The sequence below is a fragment of the Abramis brama genome (assembly GCF_963993115.1).
Source record: "Abramis brama genome assembly, chromosome: 6".
Classification (NCBI taxonomy): domain Eukaryota; kingdom Metazoa; phylum Chordata; class Actinopteri; order Cypriniformes; family Leuciscidae; genus Abramis; species Abramis brama.
Genome location: NC_139968.1, coordinates 45977628 through 45997750, shown reverse-complemented (window position 1 = coordinate 45997750; position 20123 = coordinate 45977628). Strand labels below are relative to the sequence as shown.

Below are 20123 nucleotides of genomic sequence, written 5' to 3'. Positions count from 1 at the left end.
CCTAATATAGTCCTTAATATATAAGTCAATATCTGCCTAGGAAATCGCCTAGTGTTAATCTGCATCGCTATTTGTACTTGTTCTCAATATGCAGGCCACAAGAAGTAATTAGGTGTTTTTTTTTTTTTTTATATCACTTTTACTCAGGCCATGCTAGCTGGCAACAAAGGATTCCATTCATTATGCTAAGCTAAGCTAGCGCCGACCCTGTCAAACTAAAACAATGCATGCACTGAGACAAAAATGCATTTGCCCACCTATCTAAATGTAGGAAAGAAGGTGAATAAGCCCTATTTCAAACACAGTGGAGTGTTCCTTTAACAGAGAGGGAAGATGTTGTGTTGTGTGAATCATTGTGATACTGAGTGTAATCGCTAGAGGGCAGTAACACCTAATAAGAGGATCTAGTGAGATGATGAAGAAGCTTAGTTGTTGAGTTGTTGATGTCCTGATTTAACAATGCTTCCTACATTAAAGACAGGCGTTTGGATTTAGGTTTTGTTTTTGTTCTTTTACATCGTACAACATCACACCATCACCAGAACGTTCACACATAGACATCAAAAACTCAGAAGTGGCGGCAATCAACAAAAAAGATTCATGCCGCAGTGCATGCTGGGTACCAAACTCAGATAAATGGATAGACAGATTTTTTTTTCATAACAATAAAACCTAAAAATAACCATTTGACTATGTTCTGTTCTAACTAGATTGTCACAACAAAACCTCCCTGCAATGTTTAGTTTATGGTTACAAAACCTTTTTATTCCCTAGAACGTTAGGAATTAGTTCACAAAAAAAAACAAAACTAATGTCCTGTTTGACAGACAGACAGGCAGAGATAGATAGCTAAGTAGAGGTCTTGATCTCAGGTCAGTGGGTCATTCTGACACACTCAGCTCGGATTCCCTGTAAGTAGGCATTAATTCACGGTAATTTCCAGAGCGGAAAAGAACAGCCCAGCGAGTGACGTCAGTAGTAATTGGTTGGGATACACTCGCCCTGTCCTGCATGCTGAGCTGGTGTCTCAGTGTGTGTTGGCGTGAGGAACCGATGAGCGACCTGTCCTGAAGCATCATGGGGAACCAGCCCGGCATGTCCTTGCAGGAGCTGACCGCCTGCCACTCGCACAAGTGGTACCGCAAGTTCATGACCGAGTGTCCGTCCGGCCAGCTCACGTTCTACGAGTTCAAGAAGTTCTTCGGGCTGAAGAATCTGTCGGAGTCCTCAAACGAGTACGTCGAGACCATGTTCAAGACCTTCGACGTAAATGACGTAAGACAATCTGTTTTAATTCTATTTATTATTTACAGTTCTGCTAAATGTTATCATTGTTGTTATTATATTATCCTTTTTTTTTTTAAAGTGTGTTGAAGTTAATCAGTTCTCATGAAATTAAGTATAAACCTGATTCGGTAACACTTTACAATAAGGCTCATTATACATTAGTTAACATGAATTAAGAATGAACAATACTTCTACAGCATTAATTAATCTTAGTTATAAATTTCAACATTTACTAATGTATTATTAAAATCAAATGATGTATTTGTGAACATTAGTTAATGCATGTTAACTACATGATTAACTAACATTAACAAAGATTAATAAATACTGTAACTAATGTATTGCTCATTGTTAGTTCATGTTAACTAATGAACCTTATTGTAAAGTGTTACCCGTGATTCTTCAAAGTACCAAGAGCCCAATCAGATCATAACAGATATGTAGAGACGCTAGTGTTGGATGAACTCATTGGCCAGAGATGGCCTCGCATCGCATGTGCTTCATTTCTCTTGATGATGATGGGTAATGAGATCTGTGTTAATACAGTAAACGCAGATCAAACAGCAGCGCTGCACGAGATCAGAGGTCTTGACTAAGACCCATTAAAGCCGGTAATCTGGTTAACAGGAGTGTGTAAACTCCTCATTGACTGCTCTACTTTGTCTAATCATGGCTTTCATTCACGTCACAACACTTTCCATGAACGCCTCTAAAGTCGTTTGATTGACCTCTATGAGTAAAACCTTCAAACTTGAAGCTATTTCAAACTTTCTGTCAAGCCAACATCAAAGTTTGTCATCAGACTTTACTCATCTAGTCTCTTCTGCTCTATACTTCTGTGTCCGTGGCATAAATAATCAAATCAATATCATGCAAGTGTGCATGCTACAAGTGAAACAACATATATTATATCATAATTTGATGTGTATATGGTGCTATGTTGTTCAAGTGTTGTTGTGTGTGTGTGTCAGGACGGCTTTATAGACTTCATGGAGTACGTGGCTGCTCTGAGTCTGGTCCTGAAGGGAGGCGTTCAGCAGAAGTTACGCTGGTACTTCAAACTCTTCGACATGGACGGCAGCGGATGCATCGAGCGCGACGAGCTGCTGCTGATCTTCAAGGTGTCATGTTTAATTCAGCAACATCTGAGTTTCTCTTCAGCGTCTCCTGCTGGCTCACTTTCGGCTCTAATTGTTTTTCTGCTCTAGGCTGTTCATGCCATCAATGGAGAAGACCAGGAGATTTCTCCTGAGGACTTGGCCGACATGGTGTTCAACAAGATTGACGTTAATGGAGACGGTAATCTATCTATCTATCTATGCTATTTAAATATGTAAATAAACCAATATGATTTACGTATGTAACGGTTTGTGTTTAGGCGAGCTGTCTCTGGATGAGTTCATGGAGGGCATCGAGGCGGACGAGGCTATCACTTTGATGTTAACCCAGAGTTTGGATCTGACTCATATTGCCAGTAATATCCACAGCGAGACTGAGTCTGAACAGGAGGTCAACTGACCCCAGATCAGCCCGAGTTGCCAAACGTGATGATGAAAGGAGGGGAGTCTGGACCGTGTCGGAACTCTGAACTAAACCTGTTGATTGAGCGCTGACTAAAGAGCTTTAAATCATTAACAAATCAGATATTAACAGTATTAACAGAATTGTGCACTGCATTTCACAAACCTGATTATTCCCCTGTAATCTCACAGAATGACTGAGACTAGATCAAATGCTTTATTTAAGTGCACTTATGCATGTCGAATCGAAATTTAATTTCTATTAAATAAAACCTGTAAATTACAAAATTTCTTCGGTCCTGTGATGTATATCAGGCAAATAATCTGTCATGCAAGAACGGGCTCTTTACTGGACATAGAGACTCTATTCATCAGCATCTTAGCGCTAACACTCACGTATCCTCCAGATCAGCAGGGGGCGCCACTCTTCAGACTCCTGCTGAACACCACTCAACAAGCCTGATTTATTACACCTGTTTTTTGCCCTATATTAGTGCGTTTGTATCATGCCAGTGGCTGCGTCTGGAATCGCATACTCTCTTGTGTAGCTACTTATTTTGAATAAGTCATAACTTTTCATAACTAGTCATCACTATTATCATGTGACCTACCAGCGTAAGTTCCTTCGCTTGACTGCCATTCACAAATCCTCTCCCGTGGCCTCATGGGATGTAAAGTGTCCACCGTATGCACACTTCAGAATCTCGCCGGAAGTAGAGCACTGTCAAAAATAATACTGTAAAAAAACCCAGTAAACTACTGCCAGCTGTGGTTCCCAGCATCATACCGTAAAAATATATAGCTGTTAAATTACAGTTTTATACTGTAGCTGACAAAACTGTGTTTAGCTGTTAATTTCAAAAACAGTAACACACCGTATCTTTACGGTATGATGCTGGCAACCACAGCTGCCAGTAGTTTACCGTTTTTTTCTACAGGATTATTTTTTACAGTGTAGGTCATCTGGGTTGTCTTGCCCACTCTTTTATGGGTGCTTCTCAAACGCAAGGCTGCATCCTAGTGAGGCTTGTAGGCTAGAGTCAGCATTGAACACTAGAATGAGACGGTCTAGTAAGTGCGCATGGCTACATCACACGTTTTCACCGTGTGAAAATACTACTTTATATTAAAAACCTTTGTATTAACTGCTTTTCTACGCAGAACAGGGAATGACAAGCTTCTGTGGTCTCTCAGTGGTTTGCGTTTCTTTCAGTTTAACATTATGTGTTTAATTTACAAAAAAACTAAAGTAAACACAATGCCTTTATCTCCATCCTTGCATCACGTAGTGAAATTAGACAAGCTCAGTACCAATTCATTTTATGCTAATTCTTTGTGAATTAGAATGTGTGCTAAGGGTTGTGGGCATTTGGAGGTTTTGAAGGATGCAGGACGCATAAAGATATGCAGGACGCAGCCTTCTGATTGAGAAGCACGCCATGAGTACTGTGAATTTCCACATACTTCTTTTGTCACACACTGTTTTTCGCCTACTGTATAGTAGGGAAGTATGCGAGTCCGAAATTCACGTCCGAAATTTTCGCACGTTAAAAAATAAATACAACCTCATTTTTGGTCAATCACATTTGCACACTGCCTCCGAAACTTTCATCCGTCATAAGAAAATTCAGATCGGGTTCGATTTTCTGCGTTTTTCGCATCCGTTGCAAGCATTTTGAGAGGTGTTTTGACAGTTCAGAGCCACCAAATGACGAATACCAAAAAACGCATGCGAAAATTTCGGACTCAGTGTGCAAGGACCTTAAGAGTTCAGAAACTTACGTTTCCAGTTGCCTACTTACTACCTTGTCTTATAATTACTCAGTAAAATTATTATTTTTAATATTACCATTGATATAATGTATTGTAGTGTGTATTTGTTATGTCACTGTAAATTTACACCTTCCCCATTTCAAAATAAAAAATGTATATTCCATATATATTTTGACATGGAACTGTACATTGCAGTAAAATAAATATATTTAAATTAACAAAATGTAAATAATGACATCGTCAATCCTTCTTCCAAAATGTATTTTTGATTCACTATGGTGAGCCTGTTATAAGTGTTTATATTAAAAATCTGTCAGGATGGTTTTTTTGGCATACATACGTCGCATGTCTCGTCATATCTGTAAATAGAGGAAAGTTGACGCGTGTCTAATGTGGGACTGTCAGAGGTTAGTCGTCACAATGAGCAAGAAAGAATGACATGAAGCCCCTAAATCTCCAACCTCTGGGGAATCACCCGTTTTAAACACGAACACAGGAGAGTCTGCTGGAGATAAGAGAATGCAACAGAGCTCGTAATAAAACAAGAATCAACATCCGCTTGGCTTTTCGGAGATGGCGAGAACTGAGGGATTTGAAAAGTTGTAAAAGGGACGTGGAGATGATGGCGTTTTTATTACTCAACAAGGTATTTTAATGAACGGATGAACTTACATGTGTAGCTCTAACAGAGTTCACTGTAAAGCATCATCTAGTGTAAAGGGTGGTTCATACAGCAGAAAAGATAGTTTGCGGTTTGATATTCTGATTTATTTTGGCTATTAATCCGCAGTTCGCTGTTGTAGACATTGAAATAATATCGCATGTCATTCTCCATGATTTGTGACTTTTACTTTTAGAATCTGTGTAGCTACAAAAGTCGGACACTTAGGAGACTGAAATCAGTGTGATCTTGACCTGCTTGATTTGTGATTTTGTTCACAGCAAAGCTCTTGTCCATGAACCCCTCGGTAAGTCCGCCTGTCAGGAATGTGAAAAATACGCAGACCAGGTTAATGCAAAATCCCCTGCTTTAGCTCGAGCCAGAGTTGTGAAAACTTTCTCAATCACACTTTATCGTGTTTCAGTGTTTTTCACTCCTCTGTCCTTTTTTCCTTGTATAATAATAAGGGTGCAATCCAAGCCATTAGATAAATCAGTTTAAGTTTAAAAATGGTCATCTAGTCGGGTCATACTTGGCTCATTTTTTATTTGTGAAAGTTTTTAAGTTTATCATCATGTCTCTGACTAGTTGGAGCTGTGGCATGAGACATCTTGTCTCCGACTACAGAGTCTGTGTAAGGAAGGAAGAGATCTGGTTGAAAACAACTCGTTCAAGTGTTTTCTCTTCTTCCATTCGTCGCGAAAACACTTGAACGAGTTGTTTTCAACCAGATCTATTCCTTCCTTACACAGAACAACCTCTTAGACAACAATCAGTCTGGTTTCAAAAGCGGACACTCAACTGAGACGGCCCTGCTCTCAGTAACTGAAGCTCTGAGACTGGCAAGAGCAGCTTCCAAATCCTCAGTTCTCATCCGGCTGGATCTGTCTGCTGCCTTCGACACAGTTAACCATCAGATCCTCCTGTCAATCCTAAAGATGAAGGGCATCTTGGGAACCGCACTGCAATGGTTCAAGTCTTACCTCTCAGGTAGGTCCTTTAGGGTATCGTGGAGGGGTGAGGTGTCTAAGACACAACATCTAGCTACTGGAGTGCCTCAGGGCTCAGTGCTTGGACCACTTCTCTTCTCCATCTACATGACATCACTAGTGTCTGTGATTCAGAAACATGGCTTTTCCTATCACTGCTACGCTGATGACACACAACTCTACCTCTCATTCCAGCCTGATGATCCGACGGTAGCTGATCGCATCTCAGCCTGCCTGACAGACATTTCTGGATGCTGGATGAAGGACCATACTCGTGGTCCCGGCCAACCCAACACTTCACCACAACTTCTCCATTCAGCTAGACTCGTCATCCATAACTCCATCTAGGTCAGCCAGGAACCTTGGAGTGGTAATTGATGATCAATTGAACTTCACAGGCCACATTGCTAGAACTGCCCGGTCATGTAGATTTGCCTTGTACAACATTAGGAGGATCAGGCCCTTGCTATCAGAGCATGCTACACAACTCCTTGTCCTTTCATTTTTTTTTAACATGTACTGCATTAGATTAAACTGAAAAGGGTCATAGAACTTGAATATTGTTGTCCTACTGTTAGTTTAACTGCTTCTATTGTTCTCATTTGTAAGTCACTTTGGATAAAGGCGCCTGCTAAATGAATAAATGTAAATGTAAATGACTACCAGGGTTGTGGACTCAGACTTGGACTTGACTTGACATAATCAAAGAACACTGGCAACTCAACTTAGACTCTGACAACGACTCGCGACTCGACTTGGATTTGTGCCTTCTGACTTGAAAATATTTTGTACCTTCACTCTAGGTTAATCCCTGGAGTGTGATCACTGGTTGGCACCCTGCCAACCAGTGATCAACACTAGTATGATCTTTGGTTGGCACCCTGGCACACACAGCATAAACCCCTTCTAGGTAATGCAAGACCTCTCCACTTCGTGTCCGGGTACTGATCACTCTATCTGGGTTTATTCTGCGATAACAACCAGCTGGGTGTACATTATCCTTTACTTAATGCACACCTAGCCATGGATTATCCCTTACTTATGTCAGTTCCCTTCTGGCTTTGAAAAGTTTTTGGGCAGAGATATGCCACTCTAGGCATTTAGGTAACAGACAATTTAATTGACACTTTTTGACTTTTACTAATCCTACTCTTTGGATCTGGATATGTATTTATCAGGCTACTCGGATAAAAACAATGAGATATAAATGTCTTTTGCGAATCAATGTGTTTGGTGTTGTCACAGAAGGGAGAACAGACAACGGGATAAGGGAACCCAAGGCTTTTATTGAAGCGGATGTCACCAACAGATGACACAGGAAAATAAAATATTGTGTTGAATTCAGACTAGGTAACTTAGGTAACTTAGCTTTATATAATAGTCTCTTGCTTTCATTTCAGCAGGAGAATGGACTGAAGATGAAGCCAAAGCAGTTGGACTGAGGAGGATGATTAAGGGTCAGAAGAGGATGGAGATCATGCTACAGGAACGCAGGTAAAGGAGTCCGGTAAGTCTCTCACACTGTAGTGAATGATGAGACCAGACAATGGTGTGAGGGTGAGTGATGATAAGTGCACTCTTAGAATAAACAGAATTATATTGTATGTTGATGAGGACGCTAATATAGTTATATTATCATTATGGTAATCGTTTTTGGTTTGAACAGGGTTAAAGACTTGAATCTTGCGTTGAGGACTTGACAACTCGACTTGGACTTGCCGGTCTTGACTCTGGATTTGAATACAAAGGCTGGAGACTTTCTCTTCTTATTCACCTGGTCTTTCCTGTTGTTTCTGTCTCATTCTGTCTTCATCTCCTCTTGTATCTTTCTCTCCTGATCCTCTATGTCTTTAATATCTCTTTTATATTGTTCTTCTCTCTCTCTAAATTCCTCTTCTCTTCGCTTTCTCTCTTTATCACGATTCTGTCTTTCTTCCTCCATCATCATCTTCATTTTATCTTTTGCTTGTTGAAGTAACTGATTATATTCATCCCTAATTGCCTGTTCTTTGTTTCTCCTTCTCTCATCCTCTTCATCTCTTCTTTGTTTTTCCTCTTGTTTTTGTCTCTCCCATTTCTCTCTTTCTCTCTTCATCTCCTCTCGAATCTTTCTCTCTTTATCATGATTCTGTCTTTCTTCCTCCATCATCATCTTTATTCTCTCTTTCTGTATTTCTTGTATTTCTCTTTCCATCTCTCTGAACATCTTACATGAGTAGTAACTATCTCCGTTTGCTTTCACCATGTCGTCTATCTTCTGCAGTAGATCAGACACCTGTGTTCGGTCTCCAGTCTGATTATTATTGAACACATGGAATCTGTTTCCACACGCTTCAATCAGCTTCATCAAAGGACATCCAGGTTTTCCCAGATACTGTTCAATGGTTTTGTTCTTCAGATCATCTCCTCTGGTGAAGAGCACCATTGTGAACATTAAAGAGTTTTCACCAAACATCTCTTGAACGATCTTTACTAATTTTTCCTCCTCTTGAGTGAATCGTCCCACTGGTATCAGTAGGAGAAGCACATGTGGTCCGGGCAGGATCATGGAGATGCAGTTCTTGATTTCTCTCTGGATTTCCTCATTAGTCAGTTCAGTATCAAACAGTCCTGGAGTGTCGATCACAGTAACGTGTCGGCCGTTGATTTCAGCTCTTTCTCTCTGACACTCTTTAGTAATTGATTCATGAGATGTGTCTGACATAAATGCTTCTCTTCCTAAGATGGTGTTTCCAGTTGCACTCTTCCCAACTCCAGTTTTACCCAGCAGCACAATCCTCAGTTCATCTGCACTCTCCCTTGAATCTAAAGATAGATCAAATAAAAATTAAAAACAGTATATTGAATTTTAAGTGAAGATTGTTCATCATCCAGGTCATCAGAGAATATTGTGTATAATTTATACTGAAGGATCATGTGCCAATCATATTATTTCATATCAATCATATTATTTATCTCACAAATCTGTTTAGACTTTTGCAATCATGAAAAGTCAGATTTTCTGATCATTACCTTGTGACTGAAACCACGTCTCAAATGAATGGATTCTCTTCTTCATTTCTTCAAATTTCTGCAGTTTTTCCATCTGTACATCCAACAATGTCTCTGTGGAGAAACAAACTCCATTATTTGCCTCCACCATCTGCTCTAGTTTCTCCATTAACATGGACACTTGTGTGTCGGGGCCAATGAAATGACGTCGTCCTCCAAAACTCTCAATGACAGACTGTGTTTCTTCATTTAGTTCTGCTGTCCTGTCTTCTGAATTCTGGTATATGAGGATCATGGTGTGTTTGTTGATTCTTGAGCTGAATATCCTCTGGATCTTCTCCATTTCTGCTCGGTCTTCATTATTAAGTGGAGCATCAGGAATGATGAGGATGAACACATGAACTCCAGGATCACAGAGAGACACACAGCGGAGCGTCTGACGCATCACTTCCTCCTCTGAGATCTGAGTGTTGAACAGAGCTGGAAGCTCCACCAGAGACACCAGACGTCCATGAAGCTCCACATCTCTCCTCACACACCCTAAGCTGAGCTCTGATCTTCTGTCTCCCTGGTTCAGGATCAGGTTTGATATGAAGTATTTTAATCTTCTGTCACTCCCACACAGAACCAGATTCAGCTTCACACCCTCTGGAACTGTCAAAGGAATAAAGAAGAAAATATGAAAAGGGTGTTTATTCATGTATGGTTTATCCAGTATAGATGGACTGTATTGTATTCTCTCAAATATGCTTTATTCAGAAAAGTAAACAAATTCATCTTGATCTTCTCCTGTAACTCTTAGATTTCATTACCTTTCAACCTCAGTTTCTCTTCAACTTTATGTCTGATTCTTTTCTCTTGAGCTCTCATATACATCTGAAGTGAATAGGGTTGAATCTTAATGGTGTCTATATAATCCAGCATCTTTGAGATCTGTCCGGAGTTTCTATGGTCCTTTAACCCCATCACACTGTACCAATTCCCATAGAGACTCACAAACTTCTGAGATTCTGTGGATGTTACAAAATCTGACACACTTCGGTCAACAGTGAGTTCTGTAGTGAAAAGCACCATGAAGTGCTCACTGGAGTTAAATATTCTTTTAATCTTCTCCATTTCTGCTTTGTCTTCATTAGTAAGTGAACCGACAGGAGTAACGAGGACAAAAGCATGAACTCCAGGATCACAGAGAATCAGACAGCGGAGAGTCTCCCGCATCACTTCCTCCTCTGAGAGCCGAGTGAGAGCTGGAAGCTGTATTACAGTAATCTGCCGTCCATGAATCTTCCCCTCTCTCTTCACACACACTTTACTTCTCTCTTTCTGAGGTAAAAGTTTATTTATTGCCCCTTGAAACATTTTAAACACTGAGGTCTTGAGTGTTGTATTATATCCACAAAGCACAAAGTTCAGCTTTGTTTTTCCAGAAGTAATCACTGAAACAATATTTAGAGACAGTAGACTCAGTTTAGCTTTGGTAACAAATGTGCACTTCTTAAACAACAACAAAATATTATATTGTATAATATACTAAGATTTTAATACATTGTTTTATCCACTGAAGGCTTCCTTGCAATAGTTAACTGACTTACTGTCTGGGTGAATCTATTCTCTATGTACAGTATGAATCTATGACATGTACAAACACCCACACAACAGCCTTTAAAGCAATAGTTCACCCAAAATGTCTGGGTTATATACAATAATATATACACTTCCTTATATACACTAATTTGCATGCCAAGCCACGCCCCGGATATCTGGGTATATAAGGTTCTGGCAATACACGGCCATTCAGCGGTTAGCACAGAGTTGTGGCAGGAGGGACACTGTCTCTGATCCCCCCATCAGGGAACAAGGGTTATAATACATAACCGAGACATTCCCTTACTGTGGATAATGTCCGACGTGGTGTCGAACCGACACTAAGGGGTCCCTAAACTAAATGCCACAACTGCTGTACTGTGTCACAAGATAAGGTGGTGCAAATATGGGCAAGCCTCAGCGTGCCAATGACAAGTGCAACAACGCTTGCTCATATCCTTCCAACGCCCAGGGTAAATGACCTCATGTCTCCCATCCAAGGGACCTACTCACATCAGAGGTCACTGCAGCTGTAGGGCCTCTTCTGAAATTGTAAGTATAGGAAAATGTACAGAAGCATACACCAGGTTGTTAAAGTTGGGAAGCATTCTCTTTCTCAGAGAGATAGGAACACTAAGGAGACCACATCCTACAAAGGGGAGGTATACATGTGGAAAGTATATCCTATGGACTTGCCTTACACAGGGAAAGGGTCTCCGCCAAGGGGGAGACTACCTGCCATAGTGACCGGTGACGGATCCTGAAAAGGAGCAGACCACGAGTGATGGGCCTGATGGTGAGTTTCTCCGGAGAACTTGATTACCCCAATAGTGCTAAATGATGGAGAAGGGTGGCCTAGGGTTCACTATTTCAGGGAAAACTAAACTAGAACGATAGAGCGCACGTTATCACCTCGGAGAAGGGAAAGGTGCGAGTGCAAGAACTACACCCAAACAGTTCGTCCGAGACTTACCTGATGTCACCGAAAACTGGTTCTGGAAATCTGGAAAACTGGTTCCATTCAGAGATTACAAAACTTCACAAAGGTGTTGGGTGTAGCTGAGCCCGCAGCTCTACATATATCTGCTGTTGAAGCACTTGATAGCAATGTACGTTTTGGGCCTGATACGCCTGGAGAATGCCGTCCACAATCCAGTGGGACATTCTCTGTTTGAAGACAGCCTTCCCCTTCTGCTAACCTCTGAAGCAGACAAAGAGCTGTTCAGATTGTCTGAAATCCTGTGTTCAGTTCAGGTAGATGCAGACACAACAGGGAAAAGGCTGGGTTTCCCTCATCAGGAAGGAATGCTTCCAAGGAATGGTCCCTGAGGGGAGTAAGGGAACCTTGGGCACATATCCAGGCCAGGGTCTCAGGATAGCATGAGAGTAGGCCAGCCCGAAATCCAGGCATGATTTACTCACTGAGAGGGCTTGTAGGTCCGCCAGCCTCTTAAGGGATGTAAGCACAATCAGGAAGGCCATCTTCATAGAGAGGGCACCAAGCTCAACTGATTGTACAGGCTCAAACGGATCTCTCTGCAAGGCCTGCAAGAGCAGACAAAGATCCCAAGAGAGGATGAGGTGAGATTTCGAAGGATTCAACCAAGTATCAGGTCATGCTTCCTCACAGATCTCCCTTCCACAGTCTCGTGTTTCACTGCTATTGCATCCCCACACATCTTAAAGAGGGGAGGCAGACAGGTGCCTCTCGAGGCTCTGCTGTAGGAAGGAGAGCACAGACCTGATGCCACATCTCTGTGGGTCTTCACCTCGGGAAGAACACCACGTGAGAATGCACCACTTCGGGTAATACAGATGCCTTGTAGAGGGGGTTCTGGCCTGAGTGATGGCCACTGCTGGCCATAGGCCTCTGAATTCCTCCTCGTCCATCCAGGGACCAAACGTGGAGTGTCCAGATGTCTGGCCAGGGGTACCAGATTTGCCAGGGAGGGGCCAATGCCATGAGCGTGTGCTCTTCGAACCAAGTCTGGTTGGGCCAGTAGTACTCCCTGACTTTGCACAGAGGGAAACGCATATCTGCGTAGCTGTGTGCTAGTGCATCCGTGCCCAGGAGGTCCTTGGTCAGGGAGTAATGGGAGCAGTTGGACCTTGACAGTAAAAGTTACATTCCACTTTTGTTGTATAGAAAGTACCATCTGGATTTTCAATTTAACATCTCAGTTTGTTTTCCACAGAAGAAACAAAACATACCCAGGTTTGGAATGACATGAAATGTTAATGAAAGCAGAAAGATCATCTTTTGGGTGAACAGTCTAACAACAGTGTCAATATCACTCAAACTGTGTCTGAAGACTGTGTTCAGCTGAATACTGTGTCTTTCTGTCAGTGTCTGATACTCTATTACAAAATATTCAGTTTTTTATGTACACATTTTTGGAAGCATTTTTCGACTAAAACAAAACAGATTACTAAAAATAATAAATTACAGTGCAGTAGAGGCATAAAAATAAGTAGCACTACTGTATGACTGTAACTATCAAAGGACAAAACATTAGTTCATGAGCAAATTCTTAGAGGTATTATCCAGGAAAAGGACTTTGACAAACCTCCTCCATCACCTCCTGATTTGGTGTTCTGATAGAGTTGTCCATCCTCCTCTCTGTCGTCTCCTCGGGCTGAACCTCCAGATCTGCTCGGATCTTCATCCACTCTTACATAATCTACATCCTCATATATGTTACAGTTGAGAAATTCTTCATGTTTTTCCTCTGTATATTTACATTTTCAAAAAACATAAATTAGTATGATTTATGAGCTGGCCCCACAAAGACAATGATTTCTGGTTTTACTATCCTGTGTGTGTGATCCTGTCTCTCTCTCTCTCACGCACACACACACACATACAATGCAATACAAAAGCACTGCACAATCATCACTGAAGAATCTTGTTAAAATTCTACAAGAATGATGACAGAATTAGCAAATTGGCCCTATGAAAATATGTCAGTAGTCTGGCTTAATATTTCAACCAGATTTCACACGACACAAGTAATAATGTTAAAGGTACCATGACATGGATTATTTTATTATTTTATAATGTTTCCTGGGGTGCCCTTATAATGTTAGTATGTTTTTAAGATTAAAAAAAATGTAATAATTTAGAAATAAAAGGCATATTTCCCAGCCTGATTTTAGCCTCTGATTTGAACACTCTGTTTGAAGGGGTGTGTCTGATGTGAAACTTCAGTGTAAACGCCCAATGCTGTGATTGGCTGCTGTGAGACTTCAGAGTAAACGCCCACTGCTGTGATTGGCTGTTGTGAGACTTCAGTGTAAACACCCACTGCTGTGATTGGCTGCTGTGAGACTTCAGAGTAAACACCCACTGCTGTGATTGGCTGTGAGACTTCAGTGTAAACACCCACTGCTGTGATTGGCTGTGAGACTTCAGTGTAAACGCCCACTGCTGTGATTGGCTGTGAGACTTCAGAGTAAACGCCCACTGCTGTGATTGGCTGTGAGACTTCAGTGTAAACACCCACTGCTGTGATTGGCTGTGAGACTTCAGTGTAAACACCCACTGCTGTGATTGGCTGCTGTGAGACTTCAGTGTAAACGCCCACTGCTGACATGCTTGGCTGACATGCTTGCATATGAAATAGCTAGCATTACATGTGGAACTCTCTCGAATACTTTTACTATTACAGCTATTATACGTTTTTACTATTACAGCTATCGGGATTAACAAATCGTGATAAGTTTTTTAAGTATTTAGATCTATTCCCATCACATAAAAGGTTGCAGTGAAGAGCATTGAGCAGATGACAGCCTGTTGATCGCGCGAATGAAGATCTTATCATTGCAACGCAGTTTCTGCACTCTCACTAATGATTTCACCAATACAAACATGAGGTAAGTACAGCATCATTGATTTCATAATGAGTTTTGGCAAGTGTCCAGATAAACTCGCGCTGTGTGATTGACAGCTTGGACGATTGGAAAGGGATTGTTCTTTGATCGCTTTCTGTATATATATTAATCACAGTTTAAGTAAGATTATTTTCATCCTACTAAGAGAAAAGTTGTGAAGTTTATATTTTAGTCACTGGCTTGATTTACTGATGCATAAACAGTATTGAACGATTTTGAGAGAAAGATTATCTGTCTGAAATTGAACAATTACACACAACCCACTGGTTCTTCAGATGCTCGGATCAAGAAACTAAGAAAATACTTTTGTGTTCATTTGTACATCCAAACACTGAGTAACGGCTTCGCTCGTTTGTAAGCCATGATGTCTCTCGAGGAAAAAACAATATCGTGCTCGCGCAGCTCATTTTCTCATGGGCGGACAAATTCGCTTTGCGGGCAAAGCAGAGAAAGGGGAGGTGACCTTTCCCCTTAAGACAACATAAAGGGAAGATTTCTAGATTCGCCCGTCTGAGCTTTCATTTTCTCAAAAAATACCCAGGGCTTGGTTTACACCCATAAAAACGTCTAGCCACTGGTGGACCATAGCAAGGCTAGGGAAACTCATATTAAGGTTAAAAAAACTCATAAAGTGAAATTTTCATGTCAAGGGACCTTTAAAGTGTTCCTCTTTATGCTATTTTAAAGGCTCTTAATTTTGTTTTGGAAGTTTCCTACAACAGGGAAACATGCATCAAAGATAAAAAAAAAAAAACCTCTTTCATTTTCTCAAAATATACATTGCACATCCCCACATTTTTCAGAAATTGTCAAAAGACTTGCTCTGCTCTGATTGGCCAGATGACCCAGATTGTTGAGATTGACAGTCCTCAGCGATTGTACACACTGTAAAGACAGTAACAATGGTGTCGATTTTACCATATCAATCCGAGCGCGAGTCCGATGATGAAACATGGAAAATCATCAAATCATTATCATCATCCATTTTTGCAATTTGAAAAGCAGCAGTTTGGATGTTTTGTGTTACGCAAAATAAATTAAAGTGATAGTGATAGTGGATGTGGACTCACATGATAGTGAGTGAACGATGACATCGTATTCATTTTGTGAATGAATGAATGGGTGAACTGATACTTTAACTGATACAACACTGAATATTGTGCAAAGATCATTTTATTCACAGACCTTTTATATAATTTAAGAGATTTACCCACATATTTTCATAGAAGAAACACATACATTTTTCAAGTTGACATCCTAATATCACTGACAGGGATTTAGTTCACTTACTGTCAGGAGGATGATAAAAGTTTGGACTACTTCCACCTGCTGCTATGGAAAAAATTTCACACACACACAGAGAGGGAGAGAGAGAGAGAGAGAGAGAGAGAGAGAGAGAGAGAGAGAGAGAGAGAGAGAGAGAGAGAGAGAGAGAGAGAGAGAGAGATAGTTTAGCCATTATAAATTAATTTCAACAACATTTGAGCTGCAGTTTAAAAGCTGTGACTTCACAATGTTTGCAAAGACTAATTAGAACTGAGTACAGAACAGTGCTGAAGATACACATCAGGGGCTTTCGCTTCCTTCTTTTTATAACCTTCTCATAGTTCCTAGAACTATTGGTGGAAGTTTCCGGATTTGGCGTGTTCGCACCGCAGGAACTAGGAACTATTTTAGTTCAGGAACTCCTTTTGGATTAACTAATTTACTCCTACTTCAGAGTCGGTCTAAACCAGCGCTATAGGAACTACAGTGACGTTAGTGTTCGCTGATTGGCTGAACGCATGCGAAACACAAGCACCCGCCATTTTTACACACAGATTAAAGCCTATATATTTACTCCAGAAACTCACTCTATGAACATGTAAAACAGTGATAGATGAAGCTCTTAACCTTTACACTGAGGAGAAAATCCAACTCGACTTTGAGGAGACCAAGAGAAACATGATTATGTATTTCTGCTCAGCAATACTGGACATCAAACACACGACATACGCTAATAACTTTTCATTACTGCCTACTTTCTACATTCACCGAAAGGATTATTAGGAACACCTGTTCAATTTCTCATTAATGCAATTATCTAATCAACCAATCACATGGCAGTTGCTTCAATGCATTTAGGGGTGTGGTCCTGGTCAAGACAATCTGTGACAAGCTGATAGAAGAGCAACTTTGACTGAAATAACCACTCGTTACAACCGAGGTATGCAGCAAAGCATTTTTGAAGCCACAACACGCACAACCTTGAGGCGGATGGGCTACAACAGCAGAAGACCCCACCGGGTACCACTCATCTCCACTACAATTAGGAAAAAGAGGCTACAATATGCATGAGCTCGCTAAAATTGGACAGTTGAAGACTGGAAAAATGTTGCCTGGTCTGATGAGTCTCGATTTCTGTTGAGACATTCAGATGGTAGAGTCAGAATTTGGCGTAAACAAAATGAGAACATGGATCCATCATGCCTTGTTACCACTGTGCAGGCTGGTGGTGGTGGTGTAATGGTGTGGGGGATGTTTTCTTGGCACACTTTAGGCCCCTTAGTGCCAATTGGGCATCGTTTAAATGCCATGGCCTACCTGAGCATTGTTTCTGACCATGTCCATCCCTTTATGACCACCATGTACCCTTCCTCTGATGGCTACTTCCAGCAGGATAATGCACCATGTCACAAAGCTCCAATCATTTCAAATTGGTTTCTTGAACATGACAGTGAGTTCACTGTACTAAAATGGCCCCCACAGTCACCAGATCTCAAGCCAATAGAGCATCTTTGGGATGTGGTGGAACGGGAGCTTCGTGCCCTGGATGTGCATCCCACAAATCTCCATCAACTGCAAGATGCTATCCTATCAATATGGGCCAACATTTCTAAAGACTGCTTTCAGCACCTTGTTGAATCAATGCCACGTAGAATTAAGGCAGTTCTGAAGGCCAAAGGGGGTCAACACAGTATTAGTATGGTGTTCCTAATAATCCTTTAGGTGAGTGTATGTATAACAGTTCTATCTAATGACATATTAGACAGGACTGTAAGACAGATCGTAAACTAATGAACACAGAGAATGCGAGAACTGTTTGTATGCTCAGGCATTTTCAGTGCCGTCAAAATAAAGGTCCCCGCGCCTTCAAATTAAAAGTCACAACAACAAGCATGTCTTACGTCACTTCAGAGCAGTGAAAATACAACCAGGAAAATGTTCTTGCGGGAACCATTAGTTCTCGGGGAAACACCCTGGTCTGCGGACAACAGCGCATGTGTGAGTGACTTGAACGCTTGAAAACAAAGTCCACTAGACAGTGCCCACAAGCAGAATGCGTCTCTCCGCGCTCACTGGCAAAAGAGTAACCTTAGTTTGACAGGCTCGCGGAACAAAACTGAGCGGAACGCGGAAAATGAAGTATTCAAGTAATCCTGAAGACCTTGATTAGCTGGTTTAGGTGTGTTTAATTAGAGTCTGTGCCAAACTCTGCAGGGCTGCTGCTCTCCAGGAACTGAGTCTGACACCCATGATCTATAGCCTTCATTAAAATAATAATAATAATAATAAACAGGCTAACTACCACAAATCAACAGAGATAAGTGGAATCATGATTATAGTTAAATAAGATAAAAGACACATCTAATATGACCAATTACATTTATTTTCATATTAAATACCACAATGTGTCATTCATTTTCAAATGTGACAATTAATGAATTTATATTATAAATACACTATGTAGCTATTATCTGCACATGTATATTTAATTAATTCAAGTGTCGTCTGTGTTTGATAACGCATTTTGTCTAGTGAACCGAGTTTGAAACTAAATATATAAAAACTAAATATAAATTTGTTCACAAAATGAAAACTAAAAATAAATAAATCATTAATTAATTAATAAAAACTAAGCTCTTTGAAACTTTAAAAACGATATTAAAATAAAAAACCCTGTAAAAAGGGTAAAAATAGCCTATAGATAAGAGATTTGATGTGTATTAAAAAGGTTTATATGTATAAAAATGAATGTGAGATGGAGACTTTTACAAAGGTTCAATGCCACTTTTAAATGTAAATGTAAGAGTGCAGAAAAATATCATTTAATAAACTTAAAGTAAACAAATGCATTCTTTTGACTAATATTTCATAAATACTTCATAAATCTTTGAGTAAACGTTGCTGCATATATTTCTCTGTAATTTGATTCTTACCTGAACTTGAATCCATTTCAACACCAACACCTTTTAAATCAATACTGAAAGAAAAACACTTATGCCAGATAAAAATGTAGAAATTTCACCATAAATCCATGTAATTAAACTCTACTGAGTTTCACAGTCAACACATGGCTTTTTGCCCGGGGTAAAGCGAGGAAAAATAAACCTAACCTTATCAAGGCGACGTAATGGATGACACTCGTCTCTTCGCGGAGGTGGAAAAACAAGTTCTCAATGAACCGCAGGATTTCTTGTTTAAAGGTTTAAATGTGAAAGAAAAGGCACGAGAGTCGGCTGTTTTTGAGTTTAATTTAAAATGTTTGTTATTTTAACATAAGAAAAGTACATGTTTACATGTTTTGCCACTTGCTTGAGCAACTTAATGTATAAATCTATATAGAAGTAATGCATTGAATAATTTACATTAAGTGTGTTTAAACATGAATATGTTTATGAACATGAACAAAGAGAATCGCAATGCTGACAAAACACTTTCAGTAACAATTTGAAATAAAAATAATGAATTAAAGAGGTTTAGTGTTCTTGTGTAATTCAGAATTATCTTTAATTCTAAAGTTTGTGTTGTTATGTAACTGTGTCTTTAAGACGAGACACGACAGACAAAAACAGTTTTTTCATATCTGTCAATTTTGAGATTTTGGGCTTTTCAGTAAAGTTTTTTTTTTTTCAGGCTAGTGGAAAGAAAACATCCTAAATACATTTTTAAAGTTGATCTTTTGTAGCACTTTTATCTATTTGCGTCTGTAGATTTCAATTACAGTAGGCTATATCTTTAAAGGCTGTTTTCTTCAGCAGCACTTACATATATACTAAACTTTACAGTTTTATTCCTATCCATATTCTGAAGGTTTTTACAGAGGGGTTTGTTCATATAAACTTTACCTGATTTTATTCAACATTTTATTACTAAAAAAATGGAAATGTATTTTTTCCTGGTTGTTGACAGTATTTTTTAAATTTATGGAGTGATAAAAAGAGAAATCCAATATCCCCTCTGTAAAAACATTTGACTATAATATGTCAAAAAAGAAAAGAAAAACGAAACAAGAATTTTGTTCAAGAAATGTATGCAAATTTGTGAGATAACGCTCCATTTACATATTTAATAAACATAACATTTCCGAAAACGTATAATACAAAAAATGTTTGCAATTTTAATGTAATCAATCAGCTGGGGAAGTATATTGGGATATCCATTAGC

At 39.9% G+C, this 20123-nt stretch overlaps 2 protein-coding genes across 2 annotated transcripts; one reads left to right on the top strand and one right to left on the bottom strand.

Annotated features, from left to right (window-relative positions):
- Window positions 1–880: 880 nt before the first annotated feature.
- On the top strand, window positions 881–4803 carry LOC311085328 (guanylyl cyclase-activating protein 1-like). Its single transcript, XM_084117805.1, has 4 exons — window positions 881–1275; window positions 2259–2408; window positions 2496–2586; window positions 2666–4803. Exons 1-4 carry the CDS (start codon window positions 1078–1080, stop codon window positions 2803–2805), a joined length of 579 nt encoding a protein of 192 aa, XP_083973931.1. The 5' UTR covers window positions 881–1077; the 3' UTR covers window positions 2806–4803.
- A 2700-nt stretch (window positions 4804–7503) lies between these two features.
- On the bottom strand, window positions 7504–9133 carry LOC311085326 (GTPase IMAP family member 9-like). Its single transcript, XM_084117803.1, has one exon. It carries the CDS (start codon window positions 8932–8934, stop codon window positions 8029–8031), a length of 906 nt encoding a protein of 301 aa, XP_083973929.1. The 5' UTR covers window positions 8935–9133; the 3' UTR covers window positions 7504–8028.
- Between the last annotated feature and the right edge of the window lie 10990 nt (window positions 9134–20123).

Excerpts from the sequence above, each read along its gene's own strand:
- LOC311085328 (XM_084117805.1), top strand. The coding sequence starts at position 1,078 with ATGGGGAACCAGCCCGGCATGTCCTTGCAGGAGCTGACCGCCTGCCAC. Across the intron at positions 1,276-2,258 it reads AGACCTTCGACGTAAATGAC|GACGGCTTTATAGACTTCAT; the intron begins GTAAGACAATCT and ends TGTGTGTGTCAG. Across the intron at positions 2,587-2,665 it reads GATTGACGTTAATGGAGACG|GCGAGCTGTCTCTGGATGAG; the intron begins GTAATCTATCTA and ends GTTTGTGTTTAG.
- LOC311085326 (XM_084117803.1), bottom strand. The coding sequence starts at position 8,934 with ATGTCAGACACATCTCATGAATCAATTACTAAAGAGTGTCAGAGAGAA.